We start from the raw sequence: 24,209 nt of genomic DNA on the forward strand, positions 1-24,209 counted from the left end.
CCAAAGGCAGTTGCTTAACCAACTGAGCCACCCAGGCACCCTTGATGTTGTATTCTAAATGTATTCCGAAATGTACACTATTGTTATCTTCCTCTTAAGTAATGTGAACTAAATGAACTCTTGAGGACTCGAGCTCCCCACTTTGGGGCATCAGTGATGGCCCTGTGGCACCTTCAGGGGGTCTCTCCTTCCCCTTTCTCCCTTCACTAAGAAATCCTAAGCAGTTGTGCATTTTGAGTGATCTGCTCCATCCACTGTTTTCCTGTCTGTTAGCCCTCTCAGCAATTAGCCCGTGACACTAGAATGCATTTCTCCAACATTCCCTTCCCATTCTGCTTTTTTTTCTCTACGAGCCTGTGAGAAATAAAAAGGTTGACATTGCATGTGAAATAAGTGAAAATAGGTTATTGGTAACAAAACAAAGTGATCTTTATGAGATTTTATTGTAAACTTTTTAGCATGTGTTTTTACCCCTGATTTTTATATAACATGGCCAGGAGCCAAATCATTACTCCTATACCTGCATCCATTAGTCGTGCAGAGATCTAAACTCTACAGACTTTATTGGCTATTAAAAATGTTACTGGCTAGACATGGCGCTCAATCTGTTGGTGTATGTTTGTGTATATATCTTATTTACTCAACTATATAAAGGGTTCTATTCTTCCTCTTTCAGAATAGTCAGATACTGGATTAAATGATAAATAACATCATCGTTATTGGACTATAGTACTTTATTGTTTGAAGAAGAGTTGAGCCTTCTCTTAGGACAACAACAAACTGAAATTGAGAATTTCGAAGTTTCTGCCAAAAGATGTTTTCTGTCCCACGACGCCAGTTCCTTTTTTCCAGAGATGGGACTTAGACCTCCTTGTGGACAAGCTCCCTTCCCTAAAGAAAATGCCATCACCTCCTTCAGGATCCTCTTTTCTTCCCTGTCTTAGCTAGGAAATTCTCCCTTTAAAAATGATTTCTTGCTGTTTAATACCATTTATTCTTCAACTGTCTTCAGGTTTAGATGTCTTTAAGATTATTCTGCATCCCCAACCACAGCTCATCTTAGATACCCCCTTCTGTTAGTGCATCAGTGACTTCACGATTTCTTACTGTTCTTTTTTTGAAGGGAATAGGAAGGTTTACAGATGGTGGTGAGGACAACTACCACCGTGGTGGGGGTGGAGGCCGACCTGCCTGTGGAAGGCAAGGTTACCCATAGAAAGCTTACTTTCTGCTTTTGAAGCAGGTTTTGAAACCACTAATAATTTATTTAAAAAACAATCATTTGGGATAGCTGCTGTGGAAAACAATCTGGCAGCTTCTCGATAGATTAAACATGCAGTAACCATATGAGCCACCAATTGTACTCCTAGGTATTTACCTGTATTCATTTCCTAGTGCTACTGTGACAAGGTACCAATCACTGCATGGCTTAAAACTACAGATACTAGTTTTCTCACAGTTCTGGGGCCTGGAAGTCCTAAATTAAAGTGTTCGCAGGGTCATATTCTCTCTGAAGTCTCAAGGTGAGAATCCTTTCTTGCCTCTTCTAGCTTCTTGTGTTCGTTGGAAATCTTGGGCATTCCCTGGCTTGTAGATGCATCATTGCGGCCCTCAGTCTTCACTTGGTGTTTTCCCCATGTGTGTCTCTCTTCCTTGTCCAAATGTTCCCTTTTTGTAAGAACACATAGAATAGTAGAGTAGGGCCAAAGACCTCCTCTTAACTTGATTACCTTGATAAAGACCCTATTTCCAAATAAGGTCACATTCTCAGGTTAGGACTTCAATGTATCTTTTTGGAGGGACATAATTCAACCCATAACAGTACTTAAGAGAAAGGAAAACATATGTCCACACGAAAACTTGTACACAAACCTTCATAGCAGTATTATTCATAAGAGTCAAAACATGGGAGCATCCCAAATGCCCATCATGTAGTGACTAGATAAGTTAAATTTGGTACATCCATGCAATAGAATATTATTTGGCAATGAAAACAAATGGAATAGTCTTCTGTGCTATAACATGGATGAACTTTGAAATCGTTGTTACCTGAAAGAAGCCAGTCCCAAAGGAGCATATATTGTACTTAAATGAAATGTCAGCATAGCCAAGTCTTGAGAGACAGGAAAGATTGTTTCCTAAGCCTGGGGTGGAGGTGGTAGGGGTGTGGATTGAAGAGTGACTGCAGTTAGGTATAGGCTTTCTTGTTGGGGTGGTGAAAATGTGCTAAAATTGAATGTGATGATGGTCACACAAGTCTGAGTATACTAAAAGCCATTAACCTGGACACTTTATGTGGGGAAATGGTATGGTATGGGAATTATCTAATTAAACCTGCAAAAACAGCTTAATCAATGGGATTGAAAGATGAAAGGATTTGACATTGACCTAGAAGAAAAATATTTCAGGGCAAATACATAGAATTGCTATCAAAGTAGACATGCATGGATGTGGAGTACAGAATAAGGAAAAAATAAAATAAAATACAACTTTGACCGTTAGGGCAGAAGTGGATTTATAGGGATTGCTGAGAAATTAGCAGACATTTGTCCTCAGGCTTTATTTAAACTTTCTTCTGAAGGTCTTTTTTTTTAACCTTGGATGTATAGAACTAAATTACCTTTCAGAGCTTACTGAAGTTTGAAGCAATCTTAAATTATAATTCCTATCCCTATCACTATAAATAGGCCTTAGACAAAATGTGTTTATTTGGGACATAGTTTAAAACAGCGGTATTCATGCTGGAAGAGGTAAATAGTACAAGGAGATTCGAGTCGGAAGTATGTGCAAGTGGAAGAGGTGTGGGGTTGGCCCAGGTCTGCAGCGGAGGACGAGGGAGGTGTAGATGAGGGAGACAGGGACTGGAAACGGGACAGTAGGTGACCAGGGAGGATGGCAGACATTCAGGGGGAAAAAATGGCCAAAAGTCCAGAGTATGCCATTGGCACAAGCCCACAGGTGGGGAAACCAATGGAGTGGATGGGAAAATGTGGGATTTGTCCATGGAAGACATGAGGCTGGTATGTAATCTTGGCTCACCCATCCTGAGTAGAACAACTTTGTTCCTTTTTGGCCTGTAGTACCCCCTGGTGGTGCTGTTGTTAAGATTCACGGAGCTCTTTGATGTCGCTGTGATTTCCTATAATGACTTCCATGCCTAACATGGAAGAAATTATTTCATGTGCATGAAATGGACTAAACTAGATTTTAGGGTCACTTGATAAATTAGTTATCATGTCCTATTTTAGGAGTTCTCTAAGTACCAATCTCCACTAAGAAATTTCTCTTACGGTGTGTACTGAAAAATAAGATGCAAGTATTCTATGTCACGGCTCTAAGAATTAAGTATAAGTGACTTTCCCAAGATCAGAAGAAATCGTGTGTTATTTCTTCCATGTCATTTCTGTTAATGAGATTTTAGGTTTTTTAAAATTTATTCTGGATGTATATGGTCACCAGAATAGGAATCCCAACAGGAGTCCTCTTGCCTCGCATGTCTGACCTTCAGGAGCTCAAGTTATAGGGCTTTATGTGGCACTTCATAAATTCCCAACCTAAAAGAAAACATTCCTTTGAATTTGGATGCTAACTTTTTAAGACTCCAAAATATTAGGTTAATCTCCCTTACTTTTGGGGGAAAAATGGAGATTTTTATCTGATAGTAAGGACTACTTGCAATTTATTTGTGATTATATGTGTTTGGTGTGTTAAAAACGTATCATAAAATTTACCATCTTAATCGCCAATTTATTCTTACTGTAAAGTTACATGACTATACATACCACCATTAGCCATTCTCTGGTTAATACCTACTGTCCCAGTGCAATTATTAATAGCCTCTCCTTTCACTTTCAAAAGTGCCCCACTTGAATGATAAATCATGTGGTCATCTTACTATAAAGATGTTAGCCTTCACTAGTATTAAGAATGAATCCTTGGGGCGCCTGGGTGGCTCAGTCGGTTAAGCGTCTGCCTTCAGCTCAGGTCATGATCCCATGGCCCTGGGATTGAGCCCCGCATCAGGCTCCCTGCTCAGCAGGAAGCCTGCTTCTCCCTCTCCCACTCCCCTTGCTTGTGTTCCCTCTCTCGCTGTGTCTCTCTCTGTCAAATAAATAAAAATCTTAAAAAAAAAAAGAGTGAATCCTTGAAATGGAATGGCTGTGACCAGATTCCATACTTCCTGTAAACATAAAAGTTGCTAAATTCTTTGCATTAATTACAAAAGTAAGAATGCTTGTGGCTATAGATTCATCTGATTCCTAGTCATACTTTCTAGATGTTTATATAAAATTCTCCTCTATAAACAGGATCTTTCAAGGAACTGGGTGATGTTTCCCTGTATTGTCCTTAAATTGTTTGACAGACTTAAAGCTGTTACTTCCTGCTGAGGAGGAGTATGGTAGCTGATAGAATCCAATGACCGCATACTGTCATATCATAAAAACACATTATTGTTTAAAGACTAGAACTTGGGGTAGGAAGGGTGATGACCCTGTTAAATAACTACTTAGAATACTGGTTTACCCTGAAATCTCAACGTTCCTTATGATCTTTTTACTTAAAAAGTATACTCGTATTCCACATCTGCTCTACATTGTATATACCTCAACAATGAAGAGCGTGGGTTCTTAAGACATTATTTTGTTTCTCAGCTATTTGGTGCTGTGACTTTACCCTATAAGCAGTCAAGTCCTGACTGACACTTCTTCCATTTGTGAGAAAGAAGACAGGTGCTGTAGGAGGAAAATGAAACCCAGACAGACCTCAGATGACTTAGCCATGATCATGATAATTAGTTGGAGTCGTGAACTCCACCCAAACCCAGTTCACTGAGTCTCCACACATGATTACCACCTGGGCTTTTCTGTTTTAAATTTTTTCTAAAAAGTAGCCCTTCCCTTGATCCATTTTTTGTTTGGAGTACTAAGTTTTAAGAAGCTGAGTCAAGAGTATCCTTGGCAGGTAAACCATTAAAAGTTAATTTGATGCAACTAACTGAGTCCCCGATTATTATTGCTGTTACCCTAACGTTGTGGCTTGTGTGTGGTGTTCCCTGGTACAGCTATACAAGGTGGCCTTATTTTGAGTGCATACTATGTGCTAAGCGCAGTTCTAGGCATTTTACCTCATATCCTGTTTAATATAGGAACTAGTGCAAGGTTCTGAACTGGCTGGAAAGCTGTGTTTCAACCCTGTGTTTTACTCTGCTGTTTAGTGTATCTAGGTCATATTCTTTAATTTCATTTGACCAATCATTGATCACTAAGCTATTTTGCCTAAAGAAACTGCTTTAATAAAAAGGGGCGCCTGGGTGGCTCAGTTCGTTAAACCGCCGCCTTCAGCTCAGGTCATGATCCCAGGGTCCTGGGATCGAGCCCCACATCGGGCTCCCTGCTCATGCAGGAAGCCTGCTTCTCCCTCTGCCTGCCGCTCCCCCTGCTTGTGCTCTCTCCCTCTCTCTCTGTGTGTCAAATAAATAAATAAAATCTTAAAAAAAAAGAAACTGCTTTAATAAAAAGGAACAGACTAAAAAAAAAAAAAAAAAAAGGACAGACTACTGATATGCCTCACATCCTGGGTGAATCTCAGCTGCCTTATGCTAGGTGAAAGACACTGAATTTAAAAAGCTTATGTTGTACATTCCTGTTGAAATCTTAGCCCTCAGTAGTTCAGAATATGACTGTATTTGGGCATAGGGTCTTTAAAGGGGCAATTAAGGTAAAATGAGGCCATTAGGGTGGCCCCTAATCTAACATGATGGGTGTCCTCATAAAAGATCAGGACACAGACACAGAGGGAAGACACAGGGAAATGGCAGCCATCTACAAACCAAGGAGAGAGGCCTCAGACATCAGATGTCTGCACAACCGTGAGAAAATAAATTTGTTATTTATTTTTTTTTAAGCAACAAACAAACAGACTAGGCATTGTATGACTCTGTTTATTTGCCATTCAGGAAAGGGCAATATAATTGGGTCAGAAAACAGATCAGTGGAGGAAGGGTAGGCTGCAAAGTGGTACAAGGAAATTTGGGGGATTTATAGAACTATTCTGTACACTCAGAAGGGTGAATTTTACTGTGTGTAAATTATACCTCAATTTAAAAAGTCTTGCTTTTATCCAGCGAAATGACCAATGCCCTAATGGGGACCATGCCTTTTGTTGCACAAAATAATAGACTGGATTAGTTTGATTGTCAAATAGTAGAATTAAAGGAAGGGTGCTACATACACCTACCTTTGCCTTTGAAAACTAACCTGGAGGGCACTGGTATGCTTTCTCGGGAGCAATCGGTGCTGTCTCTAAGCACCCAAACCATGGACAGTGTAGGGAATCGCCAGTCAAAACCCATCTTCATGAATTATCTATAAGCTGCGGGAACACAAAGCTTTGTACTTGGAGGTTGTAAACTCCTCCAGTAAAGGTTTTTCTGCCTCAGAATGATTTCTCCTCACTAACCACCGAATTCTCTGACTTTTTTTCCTTCTCACAACCAGCCAGCCCAAGAGTAGGTCAAACCAAGGAGAATGAACGGTACAGTGAGGCAAGTGTTACTGATTCAGAGCGAGGTAACACTCTTGTGCAGGAATTGCAAACCCAGGACCCACGTGTCAGCACCCAGAATATGCTTCTTGCCTGCTCGGGACAGCCTCTACCCTGTCAATTACTTATTTAATATCTCTGCTTTTCAATTGTAGATCATCGGGGGGATTGCATTGCCTTTAACTTGAGAGTAGCTCTTAATACTTTCAGAAGAAAGAAGACTTCAGACAGACCTAGGAGATACTGTATAGTAAGAAAATGCCCTACCTAAGGGACGGCTCTACCTATTTTTAGCAGCCTAAATGATTACCAGTGCTGTGCTAGTAAGTCCGGGCCAAAGAATTCAGACCCACTTCTCCCAGAGCTGCACCATATGAAAGCTCCTAACGCAGACTTAGTATCTAAGAGCATCCCGTTCTGTAGCGTTCCAGACAGGCGTGTGACTCTTTCTCTGTGGTTGGCATAGTCAACTTCCTGTTTGTTTCCTGCTGGCCCACACTGAAGGAAAAGCCAGGGACTGAACTGGAGCGTTGGATGTCGTCTGCATCTTGCCAGCGGAAGTGGATTGTTTAGTCTGGGTTCAAGCACAGGACTAAGCAGTTTCAAGTTTGGAATCAGAGTGGCGTGCAGGAGACTCATGAACAACGGGCTTGATCCTGGAAGAACATTGTGCAGCTGCATACGTGGTGAGGCAGAGAAGCCTTCAGGCGGAATTAGAGAGCCAGGGAGGGCAGGTCAGCCAGGGCCAGCTGTGGGGGCGGGGCTGCGGAGTGCATCACCTTTGGCATTTTAGTGTGATATTTTCAGAAGCGGCAAATTCAGGCCTCCCTCTGGCGAAGCAAATGCTTGTCCAGTGGTACGGTTAAGTTTTCTCTTATTAGAAGTATCCTTGATTTATAAAAACGTTTACTTTTAAAAGTTGCAGGCTATTTTAACTATAAAATTCAGCGTGGAGTGGATTCTGCCCTCTGCCTTATTCTAAATTAGAGGCTGTGATCCTATCATCATGTTACAATATTCAAATAACCCCTTTCCAGTTGCTCCCCAGCCTGTCTTTAAGTTGCACACAATAGCATCCAAACCTTAAGGAATTCTAATTAAAGATAGGTAGATCATCTATGAAATTGAGAGTCTCTTGTGTCAGCTCTTATTTTTGCAATAGAATACAGACCTCTCCCCACGAATCGCCCATCGGTCGGGTTTGAATTGTGACTTACTTGCGTGGGAGAGGTACGTGGGGCCTGCATGGCACCTCACGGTTCAATGAACTGATCAAAGTGGTTTCCCTCTTTTCCTAGATTCCAAAAATATACACTGTAGATTTGGGGTTTGCTCTCGTCCTGTGACAGATCTGTCTCCCTGGACATCTTCTCTCCTGTTTCCCGAGATTCAAAGAAAATATATGGAGGACAAATTTAGTTTGAATTGCTTATTAGCACTAAATATGAACAACCTTTTCTTCAAGGCTAAGAGCCTTCTCAGCTCTCTTCTTGGTAAGGTTTTAAAGGAAACCTAATCTTTCATCAAGGTTTCAGAGTACAAGACTAGATGTAATTGGAAAGCCCAGAGAGTTCAGGTTTATTCATTTCAGCTATGTGCTGAGGGCCTGTCAATTCAGGTACTGTTCTTGGTGGAGGATACAGCATCTAGAATTGGACACATGGAACCTTTACTTTTGAGGAGCTTATGTCTCCATTTTGATCTCTTTCTGAAATTCGGCCAATACCGTACCTCTGGCAAAGTCTTCGGAGTGCTTTCGTGTATAGGCTTTATGCATTAGAGTTTTTAGTTAATGCTTTATTCTTTATTGCTTGTATTTATATGTGAGGAGTAGATTCATATAATATATACAGTTGTAATAGTGGATCACATAGCTAAATGATTTCTGGATCCTGGAAGCCAACACATAATAGGGTTCTTTACAGTTGAACAAACCATTTTCTAAATTCTCACAGCGGCTAAGGCACTGTTCTAAGATATAGGTGACACAGGGATGGATGAGACATGGTCCCTGTTCTCAAGGAGTTTGTAATCCTGGTAGGAGAAGCAGGCATTTGCGCAGCCACCTCTAAGGCCAAGTGTGAGTGCCGTAGTATATGTATGGTGATCTTGATATCTGGCTGTGGTTCCTGTTCCTGCTGTATTGACTTGGGGGCTGGGGCTCAGAGGTGCAGATTTGACTTCTTGAAGTTAATCCTGTGTGCAGAAAATGAAGTTGTTTGAATTTCTCCCCATATTGGCATTGAGTTACCCCTTTGACTTACGATAAACTTTCATTATTTCTTACTTGAAATGCCCCAGTCATTTAGACTGATTGCAGTTAACTCCTAGGTGCTCCTATGTAAAGGTTCAAGAATTAAAGACAGGGGCGCCTTGCTGGCTCAGTCGGCTAAGTTTCTGACTCTTGACCTCAGCTCAGGTCTTGATCTCAGGGTCATGAGTTCAAGCCCTGCCTTGGGCTCCATGCTGAGCTCCATATCTGTGGAGCCTACTTTAAAAAAAAAGGGGGGGGGTGCCTGGGTGGCTCAGTTCGTTAAGCGACTGCCTTCAGCTCAGGTCATGATCCTGGAGTCCCGGGATCGAGTCCCACATCGGGATCCCTGCTGGGTGGGGAGTCTGCTTCTCCCTCTGACCCTACCCACTCTTGTGCTCTCTCTCTCTCACTCTCTTTCTCTCTCAAATAAATAAATAAAATAAAATCTTAAAAAAAAAAAGAAAGACAGTGGTTGGGAGTTCAAGAAGGGGTGGCTGTGGAGGGGGAGTGACAGAGAGGGGTAGTTGCAGGGTGAGGACTCTGATGATTCCCTTCAGTGCATTCTTGGATGCCAGATAAAAAAATCTAAGCCCGTTATCAGACAGGGCATGTGCTGTTTGTCCACTCATTTTAACCTTCATATGATGTTCCAGTTAATGAATTTCTAATACAGTATTGCATAATGTATTATTGATTCAGTTTGGCTTAATTCAGTGCAGATGCATTATTCTAGCCTTAGGACCTCTGCTTGCTTAAGTTTCTCAGAACGAAGAATGGCTTATGCCAAAATCAGGTAATGAGTAATAGCTTCACTGTGGTTTTTCCTAATTTGCTATTTTAAAATTTCAGTCTCTTAAGTCTCACTGACTGATTATTAACCAGTCTAGGTATTTTAAATATGTGTAAGTAATTAGTCTGCCATGTAAATGATTTGAGTAGTCATTAAAGTGGAATGTCAACTTTAATTTATTTATTGGAAATGTTTCTATTTCTGTTGAGCTCTCCTTCCTTTGTAGGGGAAATATTCTAGTTCTCATGGCTTTTGTTTAGTTGGCTCTTTGATTCGGTCCCACACAAAAGTGGGTTGTTATCTAAGCCATAGGCGTGAGCTTGAGGGTGGTGCTACTAAAGAGAGGACTTGTCAAGGTCTGGTTAGATCTGGAGCCATGGTCAAACAAGAGAGTCCCATGTGTGCTCCAGCCCCTTGCAGAGACCTAGAACTCTTTTCTAAGGTCACAGACCACAGCCCCTAAACCTGGCCTATCGTGATCCCAGTGTGTTAGCTGTTTCAAAGAGCTCAGACGACTCTGTTCATGCCCTTTACCAGTCCTGAAAACAGGAGAACCCTAGATGCTACTGGTTAGTTAGTAACCAGCCCTTCACAAGGGCACAGCAGGGATGAAGACATTCTCCTCTCTCCCTAAACTGCCATGGAAGTAGCCTTGGACAGACAACCATGGTTGAAGTCCTGGGATTTGGGAATAAAAAACCCAGGTCCAGTTTTATTGCCTTAACAGTCTTGAGATTTGAGAAGCTTTATTTAACTTTTCTGGATCTGTTTAGTATTTTTTAACAGCCCTATTGAGATATCGTTTATATAATATACAGTTCACCCATTTAAAGAGTACAATTCAGTGGCTTTTTATATGTGTACAGAATTGTCCATCTATCACCACAGTCAATTTTGGAACAATTTCATTATTCCCAAAAGTAACCCTATACCTAGCTGTCACTTCCAACTTTCTCCATTCCCTCTAGCCCTAAGCAACCACTAATCTCTTTGTTTCACTCTAGATTTTCCTATATAAATGCAGTCATCCAACATGCAGTCCGTTGTGCCTGGCTTCTTTTCATTAGCATAATGTTTTCAAGGTTCATCAATGTTTGGCATATATCAGCACTCAGTTCTTTTTCATTACCAAAGAATATTCCACTGTATGGCTCTACCACAGCTATCACAGTTAATTTATCGCTTCATCACTTGAGGGACATTTAGGGTCCTTCCACTTTTTGCTGTTATGACTAATGCTACTATGAAAGTTCACATACAAGATTTAGATAGGAAACATGAAGGAACAACAGGTTGCCCCAAAGGGTATCTGCTATCCTAAAATTTGATGTGATGCAAATCTCTAAGGTTTTTTTCTTTAACTTCTGGAAAGTTTTTTCCCTCCAGGAACTATAGCTAGAATCCCTCCCAGGATCAGGCATGGTTCCAGATACATAGCTAATATGGGACTCAATAAATGTGCAGTGGGGAACCTGGGTGGCTTAGTCGGTTAAGCGTCCAGCTTTTGATTTCAGCTCAGGTCATGGTCTCAGGGACCTGGGATCGAGCCCCACGTCAGGCTCTGTGCTCAGTGTGGAGTCTGCTTGAGTTTCCCTCCCTCTGTCCCTCACTCCGCTCACTCTCTTTCTCCCTCTCTCTCAAATAAATAAATAAATAAATAAAACCTTTTAAAAAATAAACATGCAGTTACACAACTGAATAGAACTTCCTCTTACATTGTCTTCAATGTCTTGTTCGTGCCTCTCCTGATCTACAGGTATCTCTGATGAAGACATTATCAACATTACTCTTCCCACTGGAGTCCCCATTCTCCTGGAACTGGATGAGAACCTGCATGCTGTTGGGCCCCACCAGTTCCTGGGCGACCAAGAAGCTATCCAAGCTGCCATTAAGAAAATAGATGACCAAGGAAAAGTGAAAAAACGAGCTGAAAAGTGAAGGCTTTCCCGTTTGCTGGCTAGGAATAGCTGAAAAAAAAAAAAAGTGGCATGCAGTGTTTTATGGGTGCTGATCGCTCTCTTTCTTTTTTTTTTTTTTTCCCTTGATTTTTCCAGAACTGGGCTATGGGGTAGAGTTTATATAGGTAATTAGGTAACTTATGTTGCCCAGGTAAAGGCTTTAGGATGCTTGAATACTTTGTCATGTCTTATGAATGAACTCTCCTGCTAGTCCTGTTTGAATTAGTCATTTGTGGGGCTAATTAGTAACAGCGGTGGTTAATCAATGTCCTAAATATCTAGGGAGAGTAACAAGTAGAGGTAAAGTTTAAGGTATTCATCATTCAATAAATCATTATTGAGTCACTGTGGACAGGCACTACTTATTCTAATAAGTAGTTCACTTTTATATTTACTAAGACTTTCTGGGATGATAGTAAGGTATATTAGATAATATACTCTAATTAAGTATTTATTACTAGGCTTCTCCTCTAGGCAAAGGGATGCTTTGCCAGTTAAAACTAGAGGCCCATTAAATGGGGGAAATCATAGATGGGTTTCTCCAAGAAAGCCAACAACAAACAATAAGGCTCTTTGCCTTGTCTCTAGTCCAGAGACGTCCTTTCTTTGACATTTGGGAGGAATGCCCTTTGGCTGCTAAAATTAGCAGCATAGAGACAGCCCTAGCTGTTGGTGTTCTCCTTTTGTTTTGTTCTGTTGAACTTCCATCTTTGGGTACTTAAAATTGGCTTAAAAATAAAGGTCTGTGACTGAAAAATGAATATCCCCAAAGCATCTCCATGTAAGTGATAAGCATTAGGTAAAGGCTTCTGAACTAGTCTTTGGCTCAGAATCTTCCTGTAACACTCGAAGAGTTGCATGGACACTCCCAATTCTCTACCAATTGAACATCGGGGTTTGGGGGAAGGTAGAATATAGTGCATGTAATTTTATTCACGTGAGCAGGGAAAACATGGTACATTGGGGCTTGTGATATACATGTATTGTTCATCAGCTGAGAGCAAATGATTATAGTACATACTGTAGAGCAGCATGGGTAGGCCATGGGCAGACATGATTACTTCTCAATCTCAGTGACAGTTTTCCAGATCATATTTTTAAATGTCATGGGTACATAAGTCCTCATTTCTTTAAACTCTTGCCTTATTTCAAGGCAGGTGACCTGTAGTTCAGTGATAAAGTCATGGGGAAAGAATTGTAGCTATTTATCAGTTTTTCATGGTTTTTCCATTGGCAGATTAATCTGTTTGTATCCATTTGATGATAAATGGCAATAGAAGAAAACTAATTTAAAACCCTTGCTACTGCTTGGTCTTCATTTGGTCCTTACCGTAGGGTTCTGGCTGCACTGGTGATGAGGATGGCTGGGAAGAAGAGCTGAAGCTGGTGTGCTCACAGCTGACCACATCTGTGATGCATAAGGACATGGAACGTGGGTGCTTTACATTTCTGACAAACTCGTGGTGTTTGTAGGCCTTCATTTTAGTCCAGCTGCTTAACCAAATGATAACTCTTTAGAATTCAGAGATCAGATCTTCCTAGAATTCTAAACCTCTGGTGAGGCTATACCTCAGACCATTCTTTAACAGTTTCATCTCTGGAATTGGCCTCTGCATTTTCTAACCCGAGCAGTGACCATATCTTAATGTGGCTCAAGATCCTAGAGTTGGAGTCTTCCCTTGTCCTGCATCTAGATGTTCACTCCCAGGGTACCCCCTGGCCGAATGATGTGCTTCTACACACAAAGCTACACTGACAACCAGACACTTTGGAATCTTGCAGATTTCCTAAGATAGGATTAACTTTTGCTGACACTTTCTGATATAATTTGGTTTATTGTTTTTGAGATCTTGGCTGAAATAAATGAGACATTTATGAAAAACCTCATGTAAAATTATTTTTTTAAAGATTCTATTTTTTTAAGTCATCTCTATACCCAGTATGGGGCTCGAACTCACAACCCCGAGATCAAGAGTTGCACGCTCTACCGACTGAGCCCGCCGGGTGTCTCATTTTTTTTTTTTTTAAGACATACAAAATTATTTCTAACAACTCCCAACAGTTCAACCTTAGATCACCTAATGTACGTGTTTTTTTTTCACATGGCTTACAAGATATCCAGAATTTTTGATGTAGAAATCTTTTTTTTTAAAGATTTTATTTATTTGAGAGAGAGAGAGAGAGAGAGAGAGAGAGAGCGCGTGAGGTGGGGGAGGGTCAGAGGGAGAAGCAGACTCCCCGCCGAGCGGGGAGCCGGAGGCGGGACTCGATCCCGGGATGCCGGGATCATGACCTGAGCCGAAGGCAGTCGCTCAACCGGCTGAGCCACCCAGGCAACCCCGACGGAGAAATCTTGAAGGCTGACTAAACCGCGTCCTCATCCTGGCATTCTTCTGTTCTCTGTGAGGCGTGGCCAGAAAGAAGAGGAATTTTTTTTTTTTTAAGAAAAGGTAGACAGCCTGTCTAGAAATTTGGCCATTAGAGAAGGCAACCCATCCTGCTGCCAGGTTGGGCTAGTCCCAGAGCCAGTAGGACATGTCTCCTCTGCCCAGGCTGAAGTAACTGTCCCAGTGTGGAACGAGTGTGGTACAATGAAGGCGAGAGCAAGATGCTCCTCCTAGAGTTTTAATTTTTAAATATCTCCGATGAGTACTGTATCCTCGTACACTGAGAATTTATTTTGCCAAAAGAGCAGAAGTTCTGCTTCAAAAAAACGAAGGTTTGCGCATCATCTAATTTGAGCCCCGACAACAAAGCATCCCTGGGTAAGAATACATTCTGTCATGCATTTTTCTTTGCTAAGATGTGCAAGAAAGATTTCTAAATGCAATCTGGTTATTTTCAGGCTCGACGAGATTGTTTCGCCCCAGATTTGTAGGTTATTTCTCATCTTGGAGCATGATCACTTTTATCTAAATGCTGTTCCTACACGTGCACAGGAATGGCCATGGTTATTTGTCTTCCAGTTTGGGACGCCTCCCCATGCTCTATAGCTTTTTGGGGGCAGGGGGGGTGTTATTTATTTATTTTTTTGGTCAGTGCATGAGCCTGTTAAAACCAATCCCCAGGGGGCAGCGCTTGGCCAGCTTGGTGGCCAAATGCAGAAACCTAACTGGTCATGTTGCCACCCCAAGAAAAGAGAGAAGAGAGAGGTCAAATACTTCCCCACTCCTTTCGTGTAGTTACAGTTCTTTGTTTTCCTGGCCCCTCACCACTTTTGACAGAATGGGCTAGGGAAAGCAGTCTTACTAGACAGGCATTTCATCATCCCCTGGTGTCATTTTTAATTCCTTTGCTTGCATTTGCAAGCAACAGTCTCTTTTCAAAGTTCAGCTTCCTCGTTACCTGGAAAGCCTTTCATATGTTCTTCTTCCCTCAGAAACATACCAAAATTGCCTCAACATTGCAGTTCCTGATTACGTTTCCTGCTTTTGTGTTTTGCATAATTGGATTTTGCAAGTTTTTGGCTGACTCTTAAAATACCGTTTGTAGTATTAAATCATGCCTTGCCTCACAGCAGGTCCGGCTGTGGCCTGAGAGTTTTCCACACTGGACTATGAAGGGAATTAAAACCACCAATTCCAAGGGGAAAATGAAACATCCAAAATAGAAGAGTATTGTAATCCTTCTATCTCCCTCTTATGACAAAGTTAGTTGGCTAATTGATAGGCAGAATGAAAGTCACTCTTTTTCCACGATTGGTCATGTTTTATTTATTGGAGGATTATCTGGCTGTATAGCCTTTAAGACACTGGGACGTTAAGTTGCCAAAAAAAAATGTAAGTTCCTTTGACAATTTTCTAGAGGTACGCTAGAGTGTCACCATCTCTTCCTACGTATACATAATAGAGCCACATATTTCTTACTTTTTAAGTCAGAGCAGGCCACTTAAGCTTACATTTACGCTGCTTTGACAGGAATACATTTTTAAAAATCTTTTTATTATAAAAAGCTTTAAGCAGACACAAAAGCAGAGAGTATAAATAGCACAAAGAATATTCCTATGCCCGCCTGCCACCCAACTGCCACCTCATTCACTTATGGCCACTGTTCTGTATATCTCCCCTCTCTCTTCCCCAGCCCCCACTGGGTTATTCTGGAATAAATGCCAAACATCAAACAGGATAAATTCCGAAAAGGGAAACAGCTTAAATAGTCTCTGCACAGTTAAAGTGGAAGCCATCAATATTCTGTTTTGAACGTTGTCTTTTTTCCAGCACTTTAGAGAAATCTCACGGCAGCCTTTGCTAAGCTGTCCGTCCAATTTGAGTCTTGGCTCGTATACAGTTTGTATTACCTCTGGTTGCTGTCTAGAGACCTGTTAGTCTGTTATGTGTGATTTCTGCTGAATACTGTGGGATGATTTGGTGACTCTGATGTTAAATTCAACTGTTTTAAAGATGAAAATGTTCCCGAGACTATTTTAAATAATTCTGAAACCAATTGCATAGGTTTAAGAAATGAGCAAATTTGTTGATGTTCTTGTAAATCAGGTTACTCACTATGGGAGAAGGGAGATAGAACATGGAAGCAGATAAAGAAGAACGCGGTTTTATTGGTTTTGAACTGGGGATATTTATATGAGTGTGTGTGTGTGTGTGTGTGTGTGTGTGCGCGCGCTTTCTCTCCCTAACACCACCTTCTCTCACCCCCAGCTCTGTTCCTGTCCCCTGAAAAGACCTAAAACAATAACCTAGTAATGATGAGCTTACCTACAGCCCTGAGCTTGCTTTCTAATTACTCTTCACAGAACCAGGGGTGTTTGGGAAAATGGTCAATTCCAGGTTTGGGACAGATAAAATATAAGGGGAACTTGAAAGAGCTTGAGTCAGAAAAGAAGAAAACGCCCAAAGACTGATGGGACACAAAAATTGGCTTCAAGTGCCAAATTTGGGACAATTTGAGATTAAAGACAAGAGTGATGATCATGGATTATGGAACATTTGTCTCAGTCTGCTCAAGCTGCTGTAACAAAAAAAACCACAGACGAGGTGGCTTTAACAACAAACATTTGTCACAGTGCTGGAGACTGGGCCGTCAAAGATTAAGGAACTAGCAGATTTGGTGCCTGATGAGGGCCTTCCTGGTTTTCAGACAGATGTCTTCTTGCTCTCCCCTTGTGGTGGAGAGTGGAGGGGAGGGCACTGGTCTCTTCCTCTTACGAAGACACTAATCTCATCATGGGTGGGGTGTGCCTACCCTCAAGACCTCATGTAAATCTAAGTACCTCCCAAAGGCCCTCCCTCCAAAAACCATCACTTTGGGGATTAGGCCCTCAATATTCGAACTCTAATCGGATATTTTAATTAAAAGTTATAAAGGACATTTGGGGGCTGAAGAATTTAAAGGTGATGTGTCATGTCTGTAACTCACATTCAGAGTTCGGCCGACACAATGTCCCTGTATATTTAGCGAGCGACAGAAAGCAAATGCTGTGAATATTGTAAGTGATAAACTGAGGAAAGAATGTACTCTTCTTCCAGCTCTTCTGTAGGTTTGAAATTTTTCAAAATGAAACCAGGAAAACTAAAGTGACAGGAGGGAAAAAAATGCACAAAGAAGCAACTAAAACAACCTTTCTCTAGTGACTTGGATAAAGGTGCCTACTTTCTGTGCTGTTTGACTCTTCCTGAAATCTCAGTCCCTGTTAGGTAAGAGAAGAACTCCTCAAGCCTGTATTGTCAAGAAAGAAGTACCCTCATTTTATTTCAATTACGCTTGGCGCTGCAGTTAGGCATTACACCGACAATTAACTTTTCTGTTGATAGAGCAAATCAGGAACAGGATTACGATTGCCATTACCTTGTAGCTAAACAAATGGTAAATGGAATTTCTTTCTCCTGATGCAAAACTTTCTGTTTAATCTCCTTTACTGCCTTAGGGTGGCATTCCTTCTTACTGTCACCATTTGGCTCCAAAACCTTATGTAATGTCTGGGCCTAGGGTTCCTTGAATTTGAGGTCACTGCAGCAGCAAGCTTGCAAATGTTCCTCATGTCACTCTTCTCAGGGTCCTAGCCCCCACCTGGATCCATGTGACTCTGAAGCAGCCTTGGTTTCTGCTCTTCCTCCGTGCATGCTTCTGCTAAGACTGCTGAGGGTCAGAGGCCTGCAGTGACTGGTTCTCACTGCCCCAAACAACAGGCAAATGGACCGTGTTGGTACTAAAGACTTGCCTTTTATTTATGTTGTGATTGGCCATGTAAGCCTTCAGTCTAGTCTCACTTAAAAAACAAAGTTCGTGAAAAAGATCCCGTTTTCATGAAGGAAGCTCTACCTCTCAAGACAGTTTTATTGCTCAACGTGTTCATAGCCCAGCAAACACAAACGCAAGTACAAAAACCAGCACCTAGTTTCCAGTCTGCAGAAGATAGATGCCCACTGATAGTAACTTTAGCAACCGTTGGCCAGGATGTTAGATGGTCACTTTCTCCTTTCTCAATAAGGCAACTGCAGCACAGAGTTTACTCAAGGATTTTTCATGAATTCACTCGAGCCTCACGGCTACTGCAAAGGGAATGTCTGCCAACCATGCTGCCTTGCCTCCACTCGAGAGGAAACTTCATTTGACATATTGCTGACCTCGGTGAGGAATCAGAGGGTTATTAGTGAAATTAATTGCATAAAATCTACCCTGTTAGTGAGAAGACTCTTGGGACTAACTGAAACTGGACCTTGGAACAAAGAGGGTAAAGTCCATCACATAGTTATGTGCCCATTGGCCACTTGGATTGAGGCCCTTAATCCATTCTGACACTTGTTCTATAGAATATCCATTGGAGTTCTCCAAGCAGTCCCTGGCCATAGGTTAGCTAGTCAGCATTTTAATTTCTGAAGCACACTAGGATTCTGAACTGGACTGTAGGGAATGGAATTTGTAGCTGGAATTCCACGTACTTTCCCGGGAGTCTTGGTATTTTATAATCTTTATTTTTTAATCCTTATTTAATCTTTATTTCTACACCCAGACACTGGGGGTCAGTATTTGTTCATAAATGCCGCTGGATTTGCCTGCAAACCTAGTTCTGACTATTTACAAGAGGTCATGGCCAAAGAGGCCTGAAATCAATTGTGGGATTTCTTTCCCTGATTATGTAACTGTAGAGCTCAGCCGATGTAAACATAAAATGTAAACAGAGACCTCATGGATCCCCATGGGATTGTAACCTGGGAAAGAGGCAGACATAAGTAAATATAAATTTAGATTTTCAATCTAAAATATAAACTAATACCAAGTCCTTGCTGGTTTCTGGAGTCTTGCCAGTGTCTGGCAACAGTGGTCCTACCAATGCACTCAGATGCTCAGCCAGCATCCTGGCTGTCACCGTGACTTTCCTTCTGATCAGTTACAGAGTCCTGTTGATTTTCTTTCCTTGTTCCTTTCAAATCCATCTCCTCTCTGTCCTTCCCGCTCAGGCGCTGGGTCACATCCTCAGCTTTGCTCTCTTTAAACATCTCAAACATTGATCTCCCTCCTTCTACTTTTACTGTTCTCCAGTCCTCTCCAAAAACTTGTCGGGTGACTTTTCAAAAGCTCTGCCACACAGAACTTGATGCAGACTTTCGGGGACACCAACACGTTTTTAAGGATCTGCCTTTGCCCTCATCATCTATCACCTGCTCCTTGCCTGCCTAGTATCTGCTCATCCCTCAGGACTCGTAGGCTCCCTTAGAGTCCCGGACTTACCTATGCTGGACCTCACTTGTCCCCTGTCCCCTCTCTTTGCTGGCAGGAGAATTGGATGAATCCCAAGTCCCCTGCCTCATGAAGCTGAGTGCCAGACAAGGTCATGCAGATTTACTCTCCAAAATTTCAGAAATGTATCCCCCTTGAGCCCTGGACTGTTCATTTTTATAGATTCTTTAAAATATTTCTCGTCTAGCAGATATTTGATCTTAATCTGTACCGTGCTCTCTGGCTATCTTCCCATCAGTCCACACAGATGTGGAAACCCTGCTGCTGATAGACAGAGAGCCAAGTGAAGCCAAGTGGCCTGACAGCTCAGAGCATTTCTCCATGGACAGCTACCATCATGGTATGCAAACAGGTTGATGACTTGTGTTCTTGCTTTTTATTCAAATTACAGAGTTAAATGTAGTGGTATAAATATTTTGAAAATAAGTAGAGAAGATTCCTTAATCCTATTATTGTCCCCTGTCCCCTCTCTTTTCATTTATTTCTTCCTATATGCATTTTTCACATAGATATATTCTTAATTTACATTCCATTGTGTATTTCATTTATTTCTTCCTATATGCATTTTTCACATAGATATATTCTTAATTTACATTCCACTGTGTGTTTTTTTTAATCATAAATATTTCTCCATGGTTCATGGGCTTCAAACAATCTTAATATATGGGTAAATATTGTCCCATCATTTGGATAGAACTTAAATGTCCCAACAGGGAAAAAAAATTAGATGCTTTCAATATTCTGCTATAATAACTAATTCTATTTCTATAACTTCCTTACAGGCCCATCTTGAATGTGTGTGAGGTTCAGTACAAGAGCACAATGGTGGCCCACATGCTACTTGTCTAAATATTTTATTTTATTTTATTTAAGATTTTATTTATTTATTTGACAGAGAGAGACACAGCGAGAGAGGGAGCACAAGCAGGGGGAGTGGGAGAGGGAGAAGCAGGCTTCCCGCCGAGCAGGGAGCCCGATGCGGGGCTCGATCCCAGGACCCTGGGACCATGACCTGAGCCGAAGGCAGACGCTTAACGACTGAGCCACCCAGGCACCCCTTGTCTAAATATTTTAAACTACCAATCAAGCTAACAAACTTACATGAAAGGTTTTGTGTGTTTTATATAACCTGACAAATACACCTTCAAAACAAAAAGTATTTTAAAATATGTAGACATTTTCTATGACTGAAAGCCAGCAAACATCAAGAATGGTTATGGAAGTCTTCTCTGAAAAGATTTCATATATACTAAACCTTGAATGATATAGCGCATGTGTCAGTGTGTGCGCATGCATATGTGTGTGTGAATGTTAAGGCAGAAAAGGGGTATTTAAGAAGCAGGTAATAGCTAAGGTCAGGGTAGCTTGGGCACAGTAATGAGCAGTGAAGCATCATGGGATGGGATTAGAGAAGTAGACAGAAGCTTCGTTGGGCTATGTGAGAGGGATGGAAGATGTGAGGAAGGTCTTCTCAGCAGAAGAGTGGTCCAGTGGTCCAAGCCTTTCTGGCCACAAAGAGCTTCAGCCATTTGAGCATAGTCTCCCCAAGGCAGTGTTTTACTTTCCACTGTTGTGAAATATAATCCCTATGAGAATCATAAATCCTATCATCTTTAAATAGAGATGAAGCCTGCCAAATATATGAATCATTGAGAGAACTGAAAGGAGAAATGGACAGCAATACAATAATAGTAGGAGACTTTAATACCTCCCCTTCAGTTAGGCTAGAACTACTAGACAGAAGATCAACAGGGAAACAGAGGACTTGAACAACACGATGGAACCAATTGGACCTAAGAGACACATATAAAACACTGCACCCCAAAACAGCAGAATACACATTCTTCTCAAATGCACATAGAACATTCACCAAGATAGATCACATGCTGTCACAAAGTAAGTCTTAACAAAGTTAAGAAGGTTGAACTCATACAAAGTATCTTCTTTGACCACATGAAATGAAACTAGGATTCAATAGCAGAAAGAAAACAGAAAAATCACCTAAAATATGGAAATACATAATTCACTTTTGAAACAATGAGTCAAAGAAGAAATCACAAGGGAATTTAGAAGAAATCTGGAGGTAAAATGAAAATACAACATACCAAAATATATGGAACAGTAAAAGCAGTACTAAGAAGAAAGTTTATAGTGACAAATGCTTACATTAAGAAGAAGAAAGATCTCAAATCAACAATCTAATTTTGCATCTCAAGGAACTACAAAAGGAAGAGCAAACTAAACCAAAGGTTAGGAGAAAGAAGGACATAATAAAGATTAGAGAACAGATAAATGGAAGAGACTAGAAGCAATAGAAAAATTAACAAGACCAAGAATTGGTTTTTTGAAAATATCAACAAAATTGGCATATCCTTAGCTAGACTCAAAAAAAGAGATTAAAATTAGAAATGAAAGAAGGGACATTACAACTGATGTCACAGGAGTAAAAAGGATTATAACAGACTACCATGAACAATTACATGTCAACAAGCTGGATAACCTAGAAGAAATGGGTACATTCCTGGAAACATCAACCTACCAACACTGACTCATAAGAAATAAAAAAAAAAAAAATCAGAATAGACTTATAACTAATAAAGAGATTAAAGCAGTAATCAAAAGCCTCCCAACAAAGGAAAGTCCAGGACCAGAGGCTTCACTGGAAAATTCTACCAAATATTTAAAGAAGAATTAATACCAATCCTTCTAAAACTTTTCCGAAGAATTGAAGATGAGGGAACATTTTCAAACTCATTCTATGAGGCCAGAATTACTCTGATGCCAAAAAAGAAATAAAAGCCACCCAAATTGGAAAGAAAAAAGTAAAATTATATCTGTTTCACAGATGACATAATTTTATATGAGAAAACCCTAGGGATTACACAAAAAAACTGTCAAAATTAAATTATTTTAACAAAGTTTCAGGCTAGAAAATCACAAAAATCAACTATGTTTCTATACACTAACAATGACCAATCTAGAAAGAAAATTAAGACAACAAACTCATTTACTATAAAATCAAAAAGAATAAAATAATTAGGAATAAACTTAAGATGAAAATCTTGTACACTGAATGCTACAGAACATTGCTAAAAGAAAGAAGATACAAATATATGGAAAGACATTCTGTACTCATGGATTGGAAGACTTAACGTTGTTAAAATGTCCCTACTAGCCAAAGTTATCTACAGATTCAGCACAATCCCTATCAAAATCCCAATGGCATTCTTTGCGGGGATAGAACTAAATATCCTAAAAAGGAATCTCAAGAGACCTGCAATACCCAAAGCAATCTTGAGGCCTCACACTGCCTGATCTCAGAACATACTACAAAGCAACAAGACTGTATAGGACTGCCATAAAAACAGGTATATAAACCAATAGAACAGAATAGAGATCCCAGAAATAAAGCTTTGCATGATATGGTCAAATGATTTTTGATAAACATGCCAAAACTACACAATGGGGAAAGGACAGTCTCTTCAAATGGTATGGGGAAAACTGGATATCCATATGCAAAAGAACTAAGTTGGACCTTACCTTACACCACACATAAAAATCAGCTCAAAATGGTTTAAAAACTTATCCACAGACCTAAAAATATGAAACTCCTAGAGAAAATTTAGGGAGAAAGATTCAGGACATTGGGTTTGGCAATGATTTCTTTGGTATGACATCAAAAGCACAGGCAATGAAAGCAAGAATAGGCAAATGGAACTATATCAAATGTAAACCTTTGTGCATCAAGGGAAACATTGAACAGAGTGAAAAGACAACCTACAGAATGGGAGAAAATATTTGCAAATCATATATATAAGAGGTTATATCCAAAATATGTAAGGAATTTCTACAACTCAACAACAAAAAACAAATAACCCAATTTAAAAATGGGCAAGGGACTTGAATAGACAATTCTCCAAAGAGAATATACAAATGGACAACACACATATGAAAAGATGTTCAACATCACTTATTATAAGAGAAATGCAAATCAAGGGGCACCTGGGCGGTTCAGTTGGTTAAGCGTCTGACTCTTGATTTTGGTTCAGGTCATGATCTCAGGGTTGTGAAATTGAGCCCCACATCAGGCTCCGTGCTGGGGCATGGAGCCTGCTTGTGATTCTCTCTCTGCCTCTGCCCCTCCAACCCCTCTCTGCTCCTCTCTTAAAAAAAAGAAAAAACGAAAAATGCAAATCGAAACTACATTGAGATATCACTTCACATCCATTAGAATAGCCACTATCAAAAGAACAGAAAATAAGTGTTGACAAGGATGCAAAGAACTCTTTGGCACTGTTGGTGGGGATGTAAAATGGTGCTGCCATTATGAAAACCAGTATAGAAGTTCCTCAAAAAATTAAAAATAGCATTACCATAAGATCCAGAAATCCCACTTTTCGGTATATATCCAAAAGAATTCAAACCAGGATATTGAAGAGATCTTTATACACCTGTCAATTACAACGTTATTCACAACAGCCAAGAGAGGGAAGCAACCCAAAAGTCCACTGACAAATGAATGGATAAAGCAAACGTGATATATACATACAGTGGGATATTATGTACACTTAAAAAAGAAGGAAATTCTCTCACCTGCTACAACATGGATGAACCTTGAGGACCTTCTGCTAAGTGAAATAAGCCAGTCGGAAAAGGGGAAATACTGTATGATTCCATTCATATGAAGTATCTAAAGTAGCCAAAATCATACAAGCAGAAATTAGGTGATTGCCAAGGGCTAGGAGGAGAGGGGACTAGTAGTTAATGGTTATAGAGTTTCAGTTTTGCACGTTGAAAAAGTTCCAGGGATCCTGCTGCACAACAGTGTGAACATACTTAAACTGTCCACTTAAAAATGCTTACATTGGTAAATTTAATGTCATGTGTTTTTATGACAATATAGAAAAGAGATTAAGAGAAAGATGTCTATACTTTTTTTAAAGATTTATTTATTTTAGAAAGAGAGAGT

At 40.5% G+C, this 24,209-nt stretch overlaps 1 protein-coding gene across 1 annotated transcript in view; it reads left to right on the forward strand.

Annotated features, from left to right (window-relative positions):
* BPGM (bisphosphoglycerate mutase) overlaps window positions 1-13,427 on the forward strand; it is a 28,071-nt gene extending 14,644 nt beyond the window's left edge. The window contains exon 3 of the mRNA XM_028106399.2: window positions 11,344-13,427. Within this exon, the coding sequence (XP_027962200.1) occupies window positions 11,344-11,525 (182 nt within the window). The 3' untranslated portion in view covers window positions 11,526-13,427. The remainder of the gene's footprint in view (window positions 1-11,343) is intronic.
* Window positions 13,428-24,209: the final 10,782 nt, after the last annotated feature.

The sequence above is a fragment of the Eumetopias jubatus genome, unplaced genomic scaffold, assembly GCF_037043125.1.
Source record: "Eumetopias jubatus isolate StellerSeaLion01/CBP00866 unplaced genomic scaffold, mEumJub1_p1.0 scaffold_14, whole genome shotgun sequence".
In the NCBI taxonomy this organism is placed as follows: Eukaryota; Metazoa; Chordata; class Mammalia; order Carnivora; family Otariidae; genus Eumetopias; species Eumetopias jubatus.